Raw genomic sequence first — 17,814 nt, forward strand, 5'->3', positions numbered from 1 at the left:
TGGACAAGCAGACAAATCTGAAAGATGTAACATATTTTTTTTATTATTATTTACCAAACATACACTGATACACAGGATGCTAGTTGGGCTAAACATGCAGAATCATTTAATTGTTTGGCACCACATATGAAACCTGAATACTTTTTGACATTTTGGGAACCGTGTCCCAAAATTTTTGTTCAACTTTTGTTAGATGAGAAACGTAGTCAGCAACGAGCAGGTTTAGCTTTGCTTAACAGCCTGTTAGCACCTTAAATACTCAAAAACAAGTTATATTGCCTTTGTTTTATCAGTAATTTTCACAGGGAAATTTGCGCACATTTAACTACTATACTTTTTTTAAAAAAAAGACAAAGAAAGGTTCCAGGCCTTGTGCAAAAGGTGCGAGGTTGAGTGGCAGGGCAAGCAAGGCGTGTGAAACACATTTAAAAAAGTGTGACAGAGCTTTAGGTTATGTTCTGTTTGTGGTCACTCATTCACACATAACAAGAATATTTCATCACCACATTAACTTGCATGTTTCTAACACACAAAACACAATAAACATTTGGATCGTGTTTGCATTTTATGACGCAGATCTGCTTTCAGATCATTTTGGTTGTTGTTATGCGCACTTGTTTTTATACGGGTGTTTCCTTTTACGTTTTCAGGGTACAAGGAAATATAAGCCCGATTAACCTGTTTGTTAATACTCATAATTAAAAACATCCGCCCACGTTAGACTCTCCGAGAATCACGTGAAACAAGGAAGTACCTTGTGTAAAAGTAGCGACAGTTAGCTGTAGACAAGCTACTTCCGGTTTGCTTTCAAATATAAGATCTGTAAATGCCAGCTGCTCTAAAAACGTACCGTGTAGATCTCGCCATTTCCCCAAAAGGTGACCTTAATAATGAATTGTTATGAGGAGAGTATGTGTAACACGTGTAACACAGGTTGAATCAAAACACTGAAACGAACAAGAAACCATTTGGCAAAACAGAAAGGGGTCACTAATGCATAAAATAAGAAATATGTATGCATTAGTCACTCTATGATAACATGAAATAAAATAACAAGCCAAAAATATACACTTCAAAATAAACAAAAATGTTTTATATACAATACAATCTTTTTAGAACATCATTCAGTAGTTAAAATATATGCGTGAAAAGTCTTAAATTTAGAGCAAAACTGGCACCAACATTTCTGAATTAGTAATAAAAAAAACAACAGCAACAGACAATAACAGGATTCATGTATGTGGTATGGCAAATAAAAGAGGTCATTTAAAACAGTGGTTTGTTTCGTGGTGGCTGGTATGGAGCTGCTGTTAGGACGCATTTATTTTCCTCTCACTCTACTCTGAATATGGAGAATTCATCTGCAAAGCAAAAAACAGAAGAAAATCAGCAGAAGAACATATCGAACATAAAAAGATACATTAGCAGCTCAGTTTCCTAAAAACATTTGAGTAACCTATGGCTCACACACAACTGTTGCTACTGCTAATCTAGAAGCACTGTAACATGTTTAAATAAAGCACAAACACTAAATGCAACCGAAGTTCTACTATTATGCATCATTTTAGTGTTTGCTGTCTGGTAATTTGTTTTCTAATAGGATAATAAGGTTCATCTCTATTGTACAATGGTTTTCTTCTCTTTTTACTTAAGCTATTTTGACTGCCATCAACATTTGTTTCAAGAATTATCATGAATATTAAAAAAATGAGAAAACAAGTAAGGAATCCAGTTTGACCAGAAAAACATTCTTTTATGACACAGTGAAATGCTGATGGCAGAAAGAGAGACACATATGCACACAAGCGTAAGGCTGGTGTTGTTCTAATGTAATAATTCTAGCAAAGTTTGTAATTCAGATTTTTCTAATTGTCAAATGAAAAACCAAAAACCAACAATATCTTAATTCATCACTTGCAAAGTCTTTAGCAGTGAGTCTTAAAAACATTTAAAAAGGTTTTTACAGATTTAAGTCAGTACCAGACCAGAACCAAAACAGCTTGACAATGTAGGTTTTCTCACTGAAACAGAAAAAAAACAGTGCAGTTGTTTGGGACCATTTACAGATTTGGTGCAGAAGTGAATATAACAGCAGCAAGACAGTGTGTATTGCATTAATTGTGTGTGTTCACGGTAATACAGTAAAGGAGCATGTTGTTCAGTGTAGCAGTGTTGTTCAATGTGGTGTTTTTAATCATTTTTTGGGCAACAATGAAGCTCAATGATAAGGAGGAACAAGATATACATAAGGTTTTCACGACAACACCAGTGTATAGGATCAGTGCATTAGTTTGGGCTTTTTTCTGGGATTTATTTAAAAAACACAATATCCACCAAATAACAAATGATGCAAACTCACCGTGTCAATGTCAAAGCACAGGTGCTCGTTGAGCATGTCGAATTCCCCGGGCGTCATGGGGGGCTCAGGAGACTGGCAGGACAGGGGTGTGGTGCTCGAACTAGAACTGCAGTAACAGGGAAAGCGAGACATAACAAAAGAAGTGACTACCCAGTGTCACCTTACCTTCATCCCTTCACCACGTAACGTGAGCGATGTAATCAACATTTTCTCCAAACAGAAAGTATGCAGGTGAACTACTGTACGAACACATACTTCACTAGATGGCGCTGTAATTCCCCAACAGTTAACACAGCATGATGTAACTTCGCATTCTCTATGAAAGCTATGGGCGTCAGCTGATGCTCAGTTACACTAGTCTGATGATTTCACACATCTACTCAAGCTTGTGTGATGATTCAAATGTCGTGTAGCATTTACTGATTCCTTTCTAGCTCTACATATGCGCACTAATCACCATTTATTCCCCGACTTTGATCCAGTAATTAAAAATGTGCTAAACAAACTCTTTTATTCAAAGTGAGCCGAGTAAAGCTCTCACGTAGTCTACAGGTGAACTCACCGCAGCTCCGAGATGGGGATCAGGGTAGATGGTATGTATGGATGGACTGCAAATGTAGCACAGAGAAAATCTAGTCATTCAACCAAGATTCAACATCTACAGTAAAAACATTAGCGCTACAGGAGCTGTTTTGCACACTCTCACCTTTGCTGGGCTGGCTGTTGTAAAGCCGTCCGAAGGCTTCGTCTTTGGGGATGTCAGGGTAGAGGAACTTGAGCGGGTTCTCTGGGACGACCCCGTCTGAAATCACTTTGTAGTCTCGTATGATGTCAGCGAATGGGAGAGCGCTGAGCCGGTTTTTAGTGTAAGGCTCCACAGAGTTGAACTTCACGTCACCTGTTAGAAAAAGGCACTATTGGCAAACTGACCTTCAAAAGTGCATGTGAAAGTGAGCAGTTTAGTACATTTTTGTATTTTTATGGTTTCCAATTGACACCTCACCATTTTCACCGTGCTCCACCCAGGTAAATGTGATTCCTCCCAGGTGGCTCTCACTGAAGCGTAGCAGGAAGGTGCCTGGCTCTCTATCCTTCAGCAGAGTGCGCTCCATCTCTTTACTCACAAAACCCATGATATAGCTACATGGGTGGTGCAAGTAAAAAAACAAACAAACAACAACAATCTATGATCTTTGCTCTACACTTTTATGTTAATGATAAACAGTTCAGCTCTATGAGTCTTAGTGTGCACTGTATGCCACATTTTATGCTACGCACCAGAAAAGACTCTAAATGAAATCCATGAAAATATACTCAGAACAGACAGCTCCCGAAAGGACAACAGTGTCTTTTTTGACAGGAAGTAAGTGTATTTAAGGGTTCTGTCTTGGAGAAACAATGCATAAAAAGTGTTGTTGGAACTGATCTCATGTCTGGTCAGAATCTTCTGAATCTGTGACTAAGCAAGAGCCTTACTTCTCATTCCAGACTGGCAGCAAGTGCTTCTTGATGAGCTCCAGAATGGAGTCCAGCCACATCCAGAAACTGAAAGGCTTTCCTGGAATATTCTCCTTGAAGAAGAAATGACACACTCATTTTGTGTAATCTACTATAATGGAATTAATGGAATAAAAAGTCTGTCCAGGTCCGACAGCACAGCCTGGGACATAGAGCATGTTTTCCCCTTTGCCACTAGATGGCACAAACATAGTGGAGATGAAACAATGTGGTGCAGCGTGTGGTCAAATCATTTATTACTTACCTTACAGAACTTAGACCAGGACACTTGACAGTCACTACAGGAGACATGCTGACCTACAGAAGCATAAAGTGAATAACATAAGTGGCATTGCCGTGTCCCTAACCCAGCACAAAGCCCGTTGGCTGTTGTCTGCAGCTGAAGGAGCTATTGCAGCACCTTAATGAAGGAAACGCTTCACAAGTCAATACATTCCCTCATTTAAGGGTAAACACACCGAGGAGCTTTTCTCCCAGCATGGTGAGCTGCTCCTTGTTGAGGCCCCGACCAGCTAAGGTGGAGAACTGCCAGCTGAGGACTTCGGAGAGCTGGCTCCAGCTGGCCCGAGGTGGGTTTCCAAAGAATGCCAGGTTCTAAGAATGAAGGGGAGCAGGAAGCTTGAAAGATAAACTAGCAGCTGGTGTGTACAGTGTGTGGTGCTTTTACACTCAAGTTCACGTCTTGTCAAAGTCCGTTGTCTCACCCTCGGCTCATCCGTGAGTAGGTTATACCACATGACTGAAGCCCAGCCCCCAGGCAGCTGGCTCACATTGGAAATGACCACCAGTGGCAGAGAGCACGTCTGCGAAAATTCACATGACACAATGAGCCCGTTTCATCCAACACCCAAAAGCCGCACGTCGAGTACAACCTTCACTGTTTCTAACCTCTAGATCGATGGTGAGGCCCTGGACTGTGAAACAAGCCTCAAAACTGAGAGAATGAAGTTCCTCTGTCACAGAGAGCAGACCCTGCAAAACACACAGACAGCAGGTCCAGTCTAGAGCTCATCCTTCAGACAATAATGGCCGGAGGATAACCAGACTCTCATTTGAAAAACACTGCAATTTGATTTATCTTTTTTTTTTTTTTAAACACAATGAAGCTTTACATAAACACTTACATTCAGCAGAGGCACATTGTGATCAATTCATCTGCATTTCTTACCTCATTCCCCTTTGTGCCATTGATATATTTCTTCTCTTTCAGCTGCTATAAGATAAATACTGCGATAAATACTCAGTGTCAATGACACATAAGCATCAAATGAATCAGACAGTGAAGGGTTTATCTTACCAAGTGTCTAAACTCCACTGAGAGGCAGCCACTGGAATAGTCCTCAATGTCCATAACTTTAGTGTTGTTGGTCAGGATGAAAAACTGACGACTTCTGAGGAGAAGTAGGAAGAAGATCAAACAAAGAAAAGGCTGCACGGGTTTGACAAATCTCAGTTGAAACTGAACAGTAGATAAACATAATTCATTGAAGGAAGTGGGAAGTTTTTTAGATTATACAACTAGAACTGCTGAAATCTTCAGATTATCGCTACTTTATTAGGACAAAAATGTATCGTGTTGTTACTAAATGAAACTCAACAACCATGTTTATGCAAATGTGATTTAAACAAAACAAAAAAAAAAACTTTTTTTCCATCATAAAAGAGGTGTTTTAGAAAGATGCACAGTACAGACAGCAGAATGAAAGTGCATGTCGTCAATCTGCTGTAGTATATTGTTGGCTCCTGTTCTTCAACCGTGCTAACACAGTCCTACACCGCTTTCATCTCCACTAAATTTAAACACCAGCACTATGTCCTGTGTCGAGGTTGACTGTACTCACACTCTACCCGCGGGGAGGTCCCTAGAGATGCACACAAACAAACACACACGGAAATAAAGATCAGTGCTCTGACATTTTCATTCGCTGACTTTTTACACGAGAGATGGAACGACAAAGTGGCAGCACATTTCATTTTTTTTTTATATAAATAAAATCTCACTTGTCAAAGGTTGTTTTCACTTTCAGCTGATAATCCACTTCTGGGAGTTTAACCAGGAGTCTGAAGGGTGAAAATGCACGTTTTACTCACCACCCAACAAACTGAAAAAGCATTGACATAACAGAAAGGAAGTGCTAGAAAGGCATCGGGTTATATAACGATACCTGACTTTGGTGGTGAACTGTACACCGGTCTTAATGATGAGGGGTTTCTGTGGATGTGTGGGCATGCAAGGCTGCTTCTCCACCACAAATGAGCTGAAAAACAAACCACACCCAATGTTCTTTACTCCGTTTTCACCGTATTGATTGCATGTAGCAGCACATCCCTGTGAGAGGCCGTTCAAGCCACCGTTGCTGGTGTTCAACCCATATTTAGCACCTTTCTCTATTGTGTAACATGCCGCACATACAGGAAGAAGTCAAGTAACTCATTTAGGTTCTCAGTCCTCTACATACACATGTCTTGTGCTGCATTGTGCTGTGTTTGTAGTACCTCTTGATGAGGTGATAGATGAGGTATTTAACTCTCTCCTCCATCTGAGGCTTTTGCAGTGGGATGGGGTCACTCTCATAGGTGACCTTCACAACCAGCTCCCCCAGTTTGTCGAGCTGACGCTTGATCTGGAAGAGACTCTGGGCTGTCAGAGTAAACCTGAGAGGGGACAGGTGGGAGGAGGAGGAAGATTTCATTGAGTCATTGAGGTAAGTCCCCACTGGCAGAAAACAGACATAAGATTCAGAGCAGCGTTTGATGCAGCTTTTAGACATAATCAAATATTCAATGAGGTAGATGCATCTGAGTAACACTGGCTCTGGTATCAGTAACAGCTCTGCTAATGGCCCTGTTGACCTAATGACCTTACAACATTGCTTTATGCTAAATGCTAAGTGGTTCAGTCTGGACTGAAGTGGTAGACTGACTGATATTGCTGCCTAAAAAAAACAGTGAAATGTCCTTAACTTTAGGGTCAGGGAGGGACAAAAAGTGGTGCAGGGTGCTTGAGAGAGGTTCCTCCCAGAGAAACATCTCTTGCTGAACTGAGAAGGCGCAACATGAGCTTCCATGTTCTAAGCATCTCCGTCTGTCTATATGATGCAATACTCAAACACTATTATGCACAATAACATTTCTTGGTGTCACATATGATCCTACCCTCCCCTCTGAACAGCACAATAAAAATACCAACAAGACCACCGTCTTTAACCTACACCACAAACCTAATCTTCTCTGTCCATGGTAGATGCATATATTAATTCATGCCTTTGTGTCATTTAGATTGTAATCTTGTCCCCTGAGCTACTATTAGAAGTCTTTAAATGGGCCAGAATGCTGCAGCTAGAACTCATTTCAGAAACTTCAACCACATAACACCAATTGTAATTAGCCTCCCTTCATTGGCTCCCTATCCATGTCAGATCAGACTTTAAGGTGCTTCTAATGACCTACCAAACCCTGAAAACTGGTCTGATCCCCTTAAACCTCATATTACCATCTGCTACTCTTTGCTTGGGACAGCCAGGAGCCCTGGCTTTAAGAAAAAGGCAACTGGCTACAGATCCTTTCCCATCATTCCCCTTTCCTCTGGAATAACCTCCCAGGTGACATCAGGCTGTCTGATCTGTAGAGATTTTAAAATCTTAAAACTCATTTATTTCTGGCTGGAAAGTTGGTTTCAACCTCAATTAATTTACTTAATTAGAAAAGTAGGTACAGTGTAGGTTTCCATACATCAATAAAACTATTTGTTTTTTTTTTTCCACATGAGCATTCAGGTTGTGTCTCTCTCTCTCTCTCTCTCTCTCTCTCTCTCTCTCTGTCTTGCTGTGTGTCCCAGACAATATCTGGTGCTGGTGGGGGCACCTGGAAGTGGATCATCACCTTCCTGATTATATCATGTTTGTTGCTTTCAGTTGCTTCTCTTTGCTTTCTCCGCACTCACCCCAGTCGGCCGCCTACCCTGAGCCTGGTTCTGTTGGAGGTTTGTTCTGGTAAAGGGAGTTTTTCCTCACCACTGATACCTAGAGCTTGTTAAAGGCTGATTTTCTATGGGTTTTCTCAAAGATTCTTTCAGGTCTTGTCCCTACTATGTAAAGTGCCTTGAGATGACTCTGCGCTACATAAATAAACTGAAGTAAATGAAATCCACATTACAATTTCAGTGTTTTGGCAAAATGTACAAACTTTGAGCAATAAACAAATAAAACAGGAACAATTTAAATAGCTCAAAACAACTTGTTTTATGAGCAGTTCCTCCAAATTCAACACAAGATGCAACTTTTAACAACTACTGAAGTCTCAAAATAATTCAACCCCCCCCCAATTGAATCTCTCAGAAAACCAGGTTTTGTCTCAAGCAAACCTTATTCAAGGGCTTCATTAGTTGCACCAGGTGTGTTTGAGATAGAACACACCAACTTCCTCACCTGGCTAGAGGTTTGTTGAGTGTTAGAATGTTTGACAGCATGTTAGAAATACTGGTGAGTCAAAAGAACTTAAAAATAACTTGCAGCAAGACTTGGTTTGCCATTGAGGTTTCAGTTTGCACAGTAAGGTGCATGCAAACTGCCAGAACTCCAACTAGTATACTGCTAACATCCCAACGGGCAAGAAAAGTATGTTCAAATATGGTCAAAAACATATAAAGAAGCCACTGAAGTTTTGGAATTCTATTCTGGGGAGCAATTAAATAAAACATGTACTTTTCGGGGCCTGCAGATCAGCAGTATGTCTGGACGAAGGAAAATGAAAAGAACACCAAGTCAACACTGAAGCATGATGGAGACTTGTGATGCTCTGTGGCTGCATTGCCTCCTCTGGGTCTGCAAACCTGCAGTGTGTGGAAGTCAGAATGGATTCATTTCAGTATCAGGACATGCTAGAAGAGAACATTATGATGTCTGTGAGGAAGCTGGACCTTAGGCATCAATGGACCTTCCAACAGGACAATGATCCCAAGCATATCTTAAAGTCCACTAAGACTTGTCTAAGGAAGAAGTCCTGGAAGATACTCAAGTGGCCATCAAAATAATCTAACTCGAACCCCATAGGAAATCGTTTGTGAGATTTGAAGAAGGCAGCATACAAACCCAAGAATATTGTTATTGAGATTCCCCAGGAATGATGCCAGAAGCTGGTGTCTGACTTTGCATCACACGGTGCTCTGATAATCACCGAAGAAGTACTGCAGTGGTCGTTAAAGTTGCATTTTTTGTTGAATTTGGAGGAACCACTTCAAAAATACACTGTGTTCATCTGTTGAATTTGCAAGTTTATTCCTAAACTGTTACAACATAATAGAGTCAGTACACACTCAGGCTCATTACCAGCTCTGCAGCTGGTCCAGGCCAGTGAGCAGAGGACCCCCGATAGCAGCGATTTGCTGCCTCCGCTTCCAGTCCTGCAGCTCGGGGTTGAGCTGAGAGCTCATCAGGTCGTCAATCTCCTTGATCACAACATCCATCTTTGACAGGATCTCCTAACAACGGTATGAACAACTTGTCTTGATGGTTCGTAAACCGAGAATAACACAATGTAATGACTCTTTTAATTTAGAAACGTTTGAGTGGCATATTTGTCACTTTTATATTGGGGAGACATTTCGTAAGACTCCCTCACCCTTCATGTGTGAGAAGATGCATACCTTCCTTTTAAAGTCGAGTCTGTTAAGCATTTCCTGTAGTCTTGTTACTTCCTGTTTCATCATCTCAGAGTTGCGATCTGTCGATTCTGACACCAAAACACAAATATGTCCTTTTCAGTAGCATTCATAAGTGATCAAGATTTTTTGCAACAGTAAGGAATCAAACAGTTTTAAAGCATTTGGTGTTTCTTTTTCCCAGCTTGTACGAACATCTTTGAACATGGCTCACCCCGAGACTGTAGGGTCTTGTAGCAAAAATCAAAGTCATCCTGCATGTCCTCAATGTATTTCACAGCTTGGTCCATCAGCTAAACCCAGAAAGTCACAGTTTTTAAAATCCATTCTATAGGATAAAATGTTTTAACATTTTTTTTTTTTTATATTCCATGAGCCATCTGTGCGTTTACCTGCACATTGCCCCTGATGATACCAACTCTGTTGTCCATGTTCTTTTGCCTCTCAAATGCCACAGAATTCTGCAGTGATTTCTCCAGTGGGCCCTGTATGGAAAGATTTTCATCATCCCTTCATCATCATCCCATTTCTATGAATCTATTGTTTTTTTTGAAAGATATAAATCAACATAATTTGATAACCAATACACAGCATTAAGTTTGACGTTGTATACATTTACTAATTAGGAGCTTATCACTACTTTAGACCCAACAATGGAGTTTTAACCAAATATTAACTGGCAATACTAATAGATCAATGAGACTGTTTTTACCTGCAGCAGAGCTCTGCCTATGAAAGAATAAGATTTTTGTCTTTTTGTAATTGTTATCTAACATACCAGTTCATTTAGGGTAGTTTTTGGCTTCTGCCTACATGTACTTCTGAGTAAAACATCTGGTACATTAGCTGCCAATGATCCAGCTTGTTCACCAGATACAATTAGTATCACACTTGTTGTTGTTGTGTATTGTTTCTGGAACTGATTTACCATTGTCATGTGCTTTCATTTAATTTGCATGTCTCACAATTTCCACTTAGTAGTTACTACTACAGCTGCAAGACCGCTGCTCATGTGTGTTGCACATAAGTAATTATTGCAAAATTACTTTGCACAAACATTCGTACATATTCCATATTTCTATTACTATCATTTATTATCTAGTTTATACTTTTTTTAAACTGCTTGTTTCTGGCATTCAATTTGGAAAGCAAAGGAAGAATTTCATTGTACAGGGAAACATATTTTACTTTGCTGAGCACATGACAGTAATCACTTGATGATTTGATGATTTGGTGAGTGGTGCTGATCAGGTAGTGTAGGTAGCTGGTTGCAGGCCATAGAACCAATGAGCCAAAAGATGCTAAAGAAGTTAAGTAGAACTGAGGGGATCTGCAGAGCTAAGCTATAATTTTCTGGACTTCATTTCTTCAAGAATATTAAACATAGCTGCTTTAAGTGTAAATATTTTAGAGTTGGAAAACCTTTATTATTCATTATCAAACCGTCTTTGACTTCATCATTGTGCATTTATTAGTAATTGTTTTGTACACCAGGTTTGCTGCCGCCTCTCAACAACACTCCCACAAAAGTACAGTTCTGTAATATTGTTTATGATTGCACCACATATGATTACTGTAAAGGCCAGGAGTGAAAGTATTTTGCCATTCCACACAATTTCTTGGGAATTGAGTGAACTGTGGTGGGTGTAGATGACATTACGGTCTTCCTGGTAGCAGCTCTCATTTACCAGCAGCAGTTATTATGAAGGAACCTGAGGGACTTTCCCACAAAGGGGCCTGGTGTGACAAACCTGTTCCTGCGTGCAGGCGCTGGAGAGGATACGCCGCTCTTCCCTGAGACAGGTGGAGATAACTCTGGCCATGACAGCAGGGTTGCTTGAGTATTTCACCTGTGGGATCAAAACACAAACACACACACACACAAACACACACTCCAGTTTACAAAACACCTGTGCAATATATATATAAGAAATAAAAATATAAGAAATCTAAAACACTGTGCGCTGGACATTGTCATAACAGCAGGGTTTGGTTCAGTGGCAGTTTTTCTTTCCAACCAGAAATACCAAGCCCAGAACCAAGGAGAGCCGTCATCATAGGTGTTGCTAGAGACAACAGATTTTTACTGGAAGTTCTTTACAGATTGAATGAGCAAAGGAATGAGGATATACTTGACTTTGGCAAAGAATCAAAGCCGCTTTCAGCAGTCCCACCGAGTTCAAACACACTGCATGTAGTCATGTAGGTGTGTGCGCTCACTGAGAGAATAGCCAGTTTATCTAAAAGGGTTTTATAGCGTGTAACATTAACAAACATCACTATCATTTAGAGGGTGTGATCCTCATTTATAACGGACTACGTAGCATAAAGGAAATAATTATGTAATTTGCAGTTACCTGAATTTAGGAATGATTGTTTTAAAAAGTAATAGAATTTTTTGCTAGAATCAATTACAGCCTATTGTAAAGATGGATGCTGGAGTATCTCACACATACTGTAGGAGATCAAATGAATCGATAAATCGATAAAAGATTTTGTTGAGTTTGTAATGTTTCAAAAATAGCTAAATAACTTTTTTCTAAATTTCTATGACTAGAAAAATGTTGTCATAAAGTGGAGTTGTTCTGTGAAAGCCTCCTGTGACACTGACTCATAGCCAGCACTGCAGAAATATCTGATTCTCAAAGATCTCGAATGAGGCCTGTCTTTCTAACCAATCTGAGAATTTCAACTACTTCTGCTTTATTTGTAACTTTTGCAGAATTAAGGACTACATGAAGTCGTGGGTAAAGCAAAGCAGAGCAGAGCAGGGAGTCGGGGAGCTGCTATTGAGTCCCGCTTACTGCAGTAGTGGAAATTGCACGTGGTAGTTTTGTAGCTAATAATCATCCTAATAACTGATAGAGGTTGAAAATAAGAGTTTTTTTTTAAAGCAGTGGACTTTACACAACCCCCACAGCTCACAGTTTGTAAGACAAGATAACCTGATGACATCACCATGACATTTTCAGACTGATAGCTACTTAGAGCTCTGTGATCTGTGAATATGCAAAAACTGTTCTGTCAGTACAAATGATCGGGATCAATTATGCGGTGACATCTCACTGTATGGGATTTTTGTTGTGACCCAAATCGCTTAAATTCCTTCAGCACATCTAAAATATAAATCAGCCACAAACTTTCCCCCTACCCGCACCTCTGCCTCCACGTCTGGCTCTGTATCACCACATGATTCTCATGTTCCAGACAAGATTTACATAAAGACACTTGCTTCGCTCATGAGCCGACTCAAAAACCCACCTAGAAGAGTACAGAGAAACTCTTTTGTGGTAAGAGGAAACTTTTACTCTCTCCTCCAGGTGTGACTAAGTTGCATCAGCATTCATTGCTAGAATGATGACTGAGGATGAACCAACAAACACCTACACAGTCACTTTCATAACAGAAACAACTCTGGCAACTAAACACTAATCTTAGGCTAGAATCGTTTTTTGCTCACATAATTCTCGTCTTTGGTGCTTGTTTTCTGCTGCTGGGGTGTTTATTCAATTCAATTCAATTCAACTTTATTTATATTTATATTTATTTATGCGACACGAATCTCCGTGTTCACTTGTCAGTCAGACCAACAGTGAGATGATATTTTTGAATTACTCATAAAAACCCAGAGATAAATTGAAGATCAATCAGAACAAATGGGAGAGAGATTCACAGATGAACGGCTTAAATACCCTCTGTGTTTTCTAAACAGGTTATACAAACTCCATTCACACATCACAGCAACACAAGTAACTGCTTCCTCTGAGAAGTGTTGACTTCATTATCACATGCGCACACACACACTGAGACACAGGAAACAGTGGTATGAGCCTCACGCGTTTGTTCTGCAAAGGTAAATGTCTTTTTCCAGAATAAAATATGTGCTGAGGCTCGTAACATCAGCAAGCTTTGACCTCAACCAAACATCCTGTGCTGCTCCAGGAGTCCCAAGTTCTGCACGCTCGTCAGTTCACTGAGAGATTACTTTGCCAAAATCATTACATCACAGCTACATTAAAGAAACGTTTAACTACTGTACTTGTGCAGAACAGGAAACCGTTAATTGTCTTTGTGTCAGGCAGTAAATGCGTCACTCGGTGTGACAGACCGTTGTTACTTCTGCCGGTGGAGGACCTGGATGGCCTTTACGCACTTCGTTTGACATTTAAGACACTCAACAGCAAAAACAGCAACTTCTCAGTCAAGAGAAAAAAAACTGCACAAACTTAGCAGCCAATTACACGGACTCCCGATTTGAAAGTACAGCCAATTTATTTTACTTCCCTCTCAACCCCACTACACACAGACCACAAACCTACTTCTCCTTACCACAGATATGTCAAAATAAAACGATTGAATTTTCTTCCCCATGAAGCCTAAAAATTTTCATTTGGATCTTATTTCTCCGCATTAATAATCTATATAAACCTAATAAAGATTCTTCTTTACTTGCACAGATATATAAACAAAACATGATGTTACCTTTGCCACAGCTTCTCACTTCCTTTGTTTACTCTTTGTTGCAGACAAAGTGCTTTTTCATACGGTGCACATTACAACGAAGAAAATACTGCAAATGCTTTCGAGGATCGCTCATGTTAAAACATATAGAGACCAGAACAAAAAGTATTAAAAACTGGACGGTAAAACACATATTCTGCAATGTGCAAAGGCACATTAAATCAAAACAAATAACATTATAGTAAGTATAAAGCCTAATATCCATGCATCATCCATCCATCCCTCCATGCAACTGCTTATACTGTTTAGGGTCTGGGGGACTGGACACTTTCCCAGCATCATTGTGTTAGAGGCAGGTCTCCAGTCTATCTCAGAGCCAAGTCAGAGAGACCCACAATGAGAGACATTAACACGTACATTCACACCTACAGACAATTTAGTGACACCAATTAACCTAAAACGCAGGTCTTTGGTCTATAGGAGGAAACCGTGTGTTTCTACACAGTAAGGCTGCAGCATCCTTCATCTGAAGTGACACCACTTCAGATAAATAGAGAGACAGAGATTGAGAAACAGAGAGAGCAGGGCTATAGGCAATATCAGCAGTTGCTTGGGGCCACACAATGAGAATAATATACTAGTTGTTAACTTCTGTTATCTTCATCAATCATTATTATTTATCAGCAGTGGTGAACTGCTACTAGCAGCAGACTGCCCTCATTTATGCCACTTTCACTATGGCTTCACTGCTGCTTGCACTGCAGCACTGAGTTCCTGCTGTTGACATGCACGTGTCACCCTCAGTTTATCTCTTTAGTATTACAGTTACCTTTTAATTTTGGTTCATTAATGCAATGCAGAAAAGAGGAAGAGAGAGAGAGAGAGAAAGGGGGGTGGGGGGTGGTATGGCACAGCAAAACAAGCAAAGAATAAAGCCCTGTTCTGAAGCCGATATAACTAGAACCTGAACACAGGGTGACACACCTGTAGTTGTTGTTGTATGATTTTCATGTTGTGCCGTTGTAGGAAGTTCTGCTCCTGTGAGCGCACCTTCTCCAACTGAGACAGCAGGTTTGTGAACATCACCGCCGACATCGACTCATCATTGGCCGCCACGTCCCTGAAAAGACACCGTTTAGGAGATCGCCAGTGAAACTCGTGAAGCAAAAGGAAAGAGACCTCATTCGATTAATCTTGTGTATTGGCACATCACATTTTAATTTGAACTTCAAAAGCACAGATTTACATATTGCTGCTTCCTCTCGTGAAACCGAGAATAACAGGAACATTGTGATGGATGTTGCCTCTTTAGACATTTAGCAGACACGGAGCAACATCTTGCATCTGTCAATCTGTCAGTCCAATATTCAGTTTACTAATAGCTTGGATTTAATCTCCAATTAATGAGGCAAATATCCGACTCTGTAGTTGCCACATTCTCCAACAATGTTCAGTGGTGAACTTTGTCTGCTGTCTGGTGATGGACAGGTAAAGAACACTATTACTGACTTTTGTGGCTAATCACTACCTATCTGCAGGAAACAAGCGGCTGTGGGCTGTAAAACCAAAACAATAATATGAAACACTAATATAAGAAAAAATCAAAAGGGGAACTTCAGAGATGGTAATTGTCTACGATGGCTCAAATGACAATATACATCAGCATCAGACTGTTAATATAAAAATACTAACTAGTGTAAGATCACTAAAATTGATTAGTGTTTCCTTCTTGACTTCCTTCTCAGCTGTGTGTCTGGGCTACACTGACTCCTCACCTGTTGAATGAAAACATGTACATGCAGTTGCAAAAGAAAGTGATGACACTACAATTTCCTGGTTTTCTGCATAACAATGGTCATGAAATGTGATCTGATCTTCACCAAAGTCACAAATCTCAACAAACACAATATTGCTAAGCTGATAAAAAAAAAAATTATGAACAAACCATTTTAACACACAAAACGGTGGTGGAAAATGTAATGACAATAAAGTTTTAATAACTGGTTAAACTTCCTTTGGCCCCAATAAACTCAAGCAAGCACTTCCTGTAGTTGAGGATTAGACCTGCAGCCCCAAATTATGATGCTCTCATACGGTATGTTTTCATTTGTGTAGTGCTGTGTGTTCTTCTCAAACAATTCCACCTTCATTTAATTTGCCCACAAATCATCTCCAATTATTGACAATGTGTCTAACGGTTGACTGAGAGATTTCGAGCCACATGCAAATGAACACCTCTTGATCGTAGGTCTTCTGAGATGTTTTTCACAAGGCATGGCTCACATCAGCTGATGCTGGAGAGGTTTTATTAGTCAAGGAACGTCTAAACCACATCTCTTCTCACTGTTTTTTTTTAATAAATCGCTCCAGTTGACGCTCAGTGACATCAGAAGCCTATAGTGTTGCCATTACTTTTTCCACCATACCTTTGTGTTTAATGGAGGTTTTCCATAAAGGCAAAACAGACCACAACTATTTCTTTGTTCAGTTTAGAAATATTGCGTTGGTTGATATTTGTGACTTTGGTGAAAATCAGGTCACATTTCGTGAGTAATTTATGCAGAAAACCAGGATATTCCAAACAGTGTCATCATTATTAACAATTTTCTTGTATATGTGTTGCTATAAATTTAGATCCCGACTGATTCAGATTTAATTTTTGCTGAAAAGATTTAATGTAATTTAAAGGTTCAGTTCACCCAAATTGCAAAAAAGATAACAGTTGCTGTGTTTCTACCTGAATGTTTTTTTGGTCTTTTAAGCTGAAAAGAAAACTGGCCTTTTATATAACGAGAAAATAAAGTTTCTTACACTTAGGACAACCACCACCACACACACACACACACCAACAAACACACTTTCACTCACCAGTCCTGAGACTCGATCCAGCTGGCTAGACTCTGTCGGATGTCCATGGGGAAGTTATCGTCATACAGATAGTCGACATGTTCGAGCAGTCTGATCTCCAGCTGCTGAATCTGCTTCCACTGACTCATGCTGCAGGACGCGCACACACACACCACAAAACACCCCTGTTATCACACCGGCCAGTAAGTGACCATACAAAAAAGAAAAAAAAAAAAAAAGGACAACGCAGGAACTTCTTATTAGTATTCTGTCACCTGTTGGATATTGGATTTCCTTTTTTTAAACCTCCGTTTGGTAGATAAGCGCGTTTTTCTCTCCTGCTTATCACATGAGACGTTGCTGCGCTGCTTTTCCGTCAGGATCCGTCACCATGTGCACTTGTTTCCCTCTTTGAGTTTCGTTTCTTAAACGCGCTTCTTAGTTCAGGAAGCGCCCTCCTTTACGGTCTGCGCCCTGGCTTCAGAAACCAGCCCATCCAGTCCCTAGCACGCACATAAACAATACGTATAACAATGTGTGAAGTGAAAGGAGAAAGGGGTTTTATGACTCACCGGTGAAAAGATGAACCATGACGTGAAACGGTAATTAGGATTTTAATTGGACTGACAGCACATTCGGACAATTAATAATTCGTCAGCGACTTGTAACTGTTTTAACTGTGAGGAAGAAGGACAAGCTAAAGTGTAGCCTGCATTTTCTTTCATTTTTCTTTAAAGATTTATATTTACATTTTAATTTCTATGAAGACACTTGAATTATTAGCTGACAGAACCTAAAATATGAGCAAGTGCATGGAAGCAATTTGCAATCACCAAATCATTTGTTGAGTTTGGAAATTAAATGTGTTTTTTTTTTTTATTGACCTATGTGTATGTAAAACTATGACTATACCCAAGGAGCTTGCGTAAAAGAAATACTTTTATTTACACTTTTATTTGCTTTTTCAGAT

General features: G+C 39.9%; 1 protein-coding gene across 7 annotated transcripts; it reads right to left on the bottom strand.

The window, feature by feature from the left end:
- Positions 1 to 346: 346 nt before the first annotated feature.
- LOC137133643 (signal transducer and activator of transcription 4-like) lies at positions 347 to 17,285 on the bottom strand. 7 transcript variants are annotated; one of them, XR_010915268.1, is made up of 25 exons: positions 17,120 to 17,285; positions 16,866 to 16,994; positions 14,982 to 15,117; positions 11,288 to 11,386; positions 9,929 to 10,021; positions 9,751 to 9,829; positions 9,522 to 9,607; positions 9,205 to 9,356; positions 6,374 to 6,532; positions 6,043 to 6,135; positions 5,879 to 5,938; positions 5,719 to 5,739; positions 5,175 to 5,268; positions 5,046 to 5,090; positions 4,766 to 4,849; positions 4,582 to 4,680; positions 4,336 to 4,471; positions 4,122 to 4,174; positions 3,836 to 3,930; positions 3,363 to 3,499; positions 3,066 to 3,257; positions 2,922 to 2,967; positions 2,360 to 2,465; positions 1,965 to 2,021; positions 347 to 1,361 (listed from the first exon to the last, which is right to left on the bottom strand). XR_010915268.1 is itself a non-coding variant. In XM_067517450.1 (25 exons), the coding sequence occupies exons 2-24, from the start codon at positions 16,991 to 16,993 to the stop codon at positions 2,019 to 2,021; spliced, it is 2,196 nt and encodes a 731-aa protein (XP_067373551.1). In that variant the 5' UTR covers position 16,994; positions 17,120 to 17,285; the 3' UTR covers positions 347 to 1,361; positions 1,986 to 2,018. The 7 variants fall into 7 exon arrangements, 6 of the variants coding, with proteins under 6 accessions (XP_067373551.1, XP_067373549.1, XP_067373548.1 ...); XM_067517450.1 differs by having other exon boundaries at positions 1,986 to 2,021; XM_067517448.1 differs by having other exon boundaries at positions 1,981 to 2,021; positions 17,120 to 17,284.
- Between the last annotated feature and the right edge of the window lie 529 nt (positions 17,286 to 17,814).

Source organism: Channa argus, chromosome 9, assembly GCF_033026475.1.
Source record: "Channa argus isolate prfri chromosome 9, Channa argus male v1.0, whole genome shotgun sequence".
NCBI lineage: Eukaryota > Metazoa > Chordata > Actinopteri > Anabantiformes > Channidae > Channa > Channa argus.

Bases quoted from the DNA above. Each gene is read 5' to 3' on its own strand.
- LOC137133643 (XM_067517444.1), bottom strand. From the start codon at position 16,993: ATGAGTCAGTGGAAGCAGATTCAGCAGCTGGAGATCAGACTGCTCGAA. The intron at 10,022-11,287 runs GTTTGTCACACC...CTTTCCATACAG, and splicing joins GCGCCTGCACGCAGGAACAG to GGCCCACTGGAGAAATCACT. The intron at 4,681-4,765 runs GTTAGAAACAGT...GAATTTTCGCAG, and splicing joins GCCTCACCATCGATCTAGAG to ACGTGCTCTCTGCCACTGGT.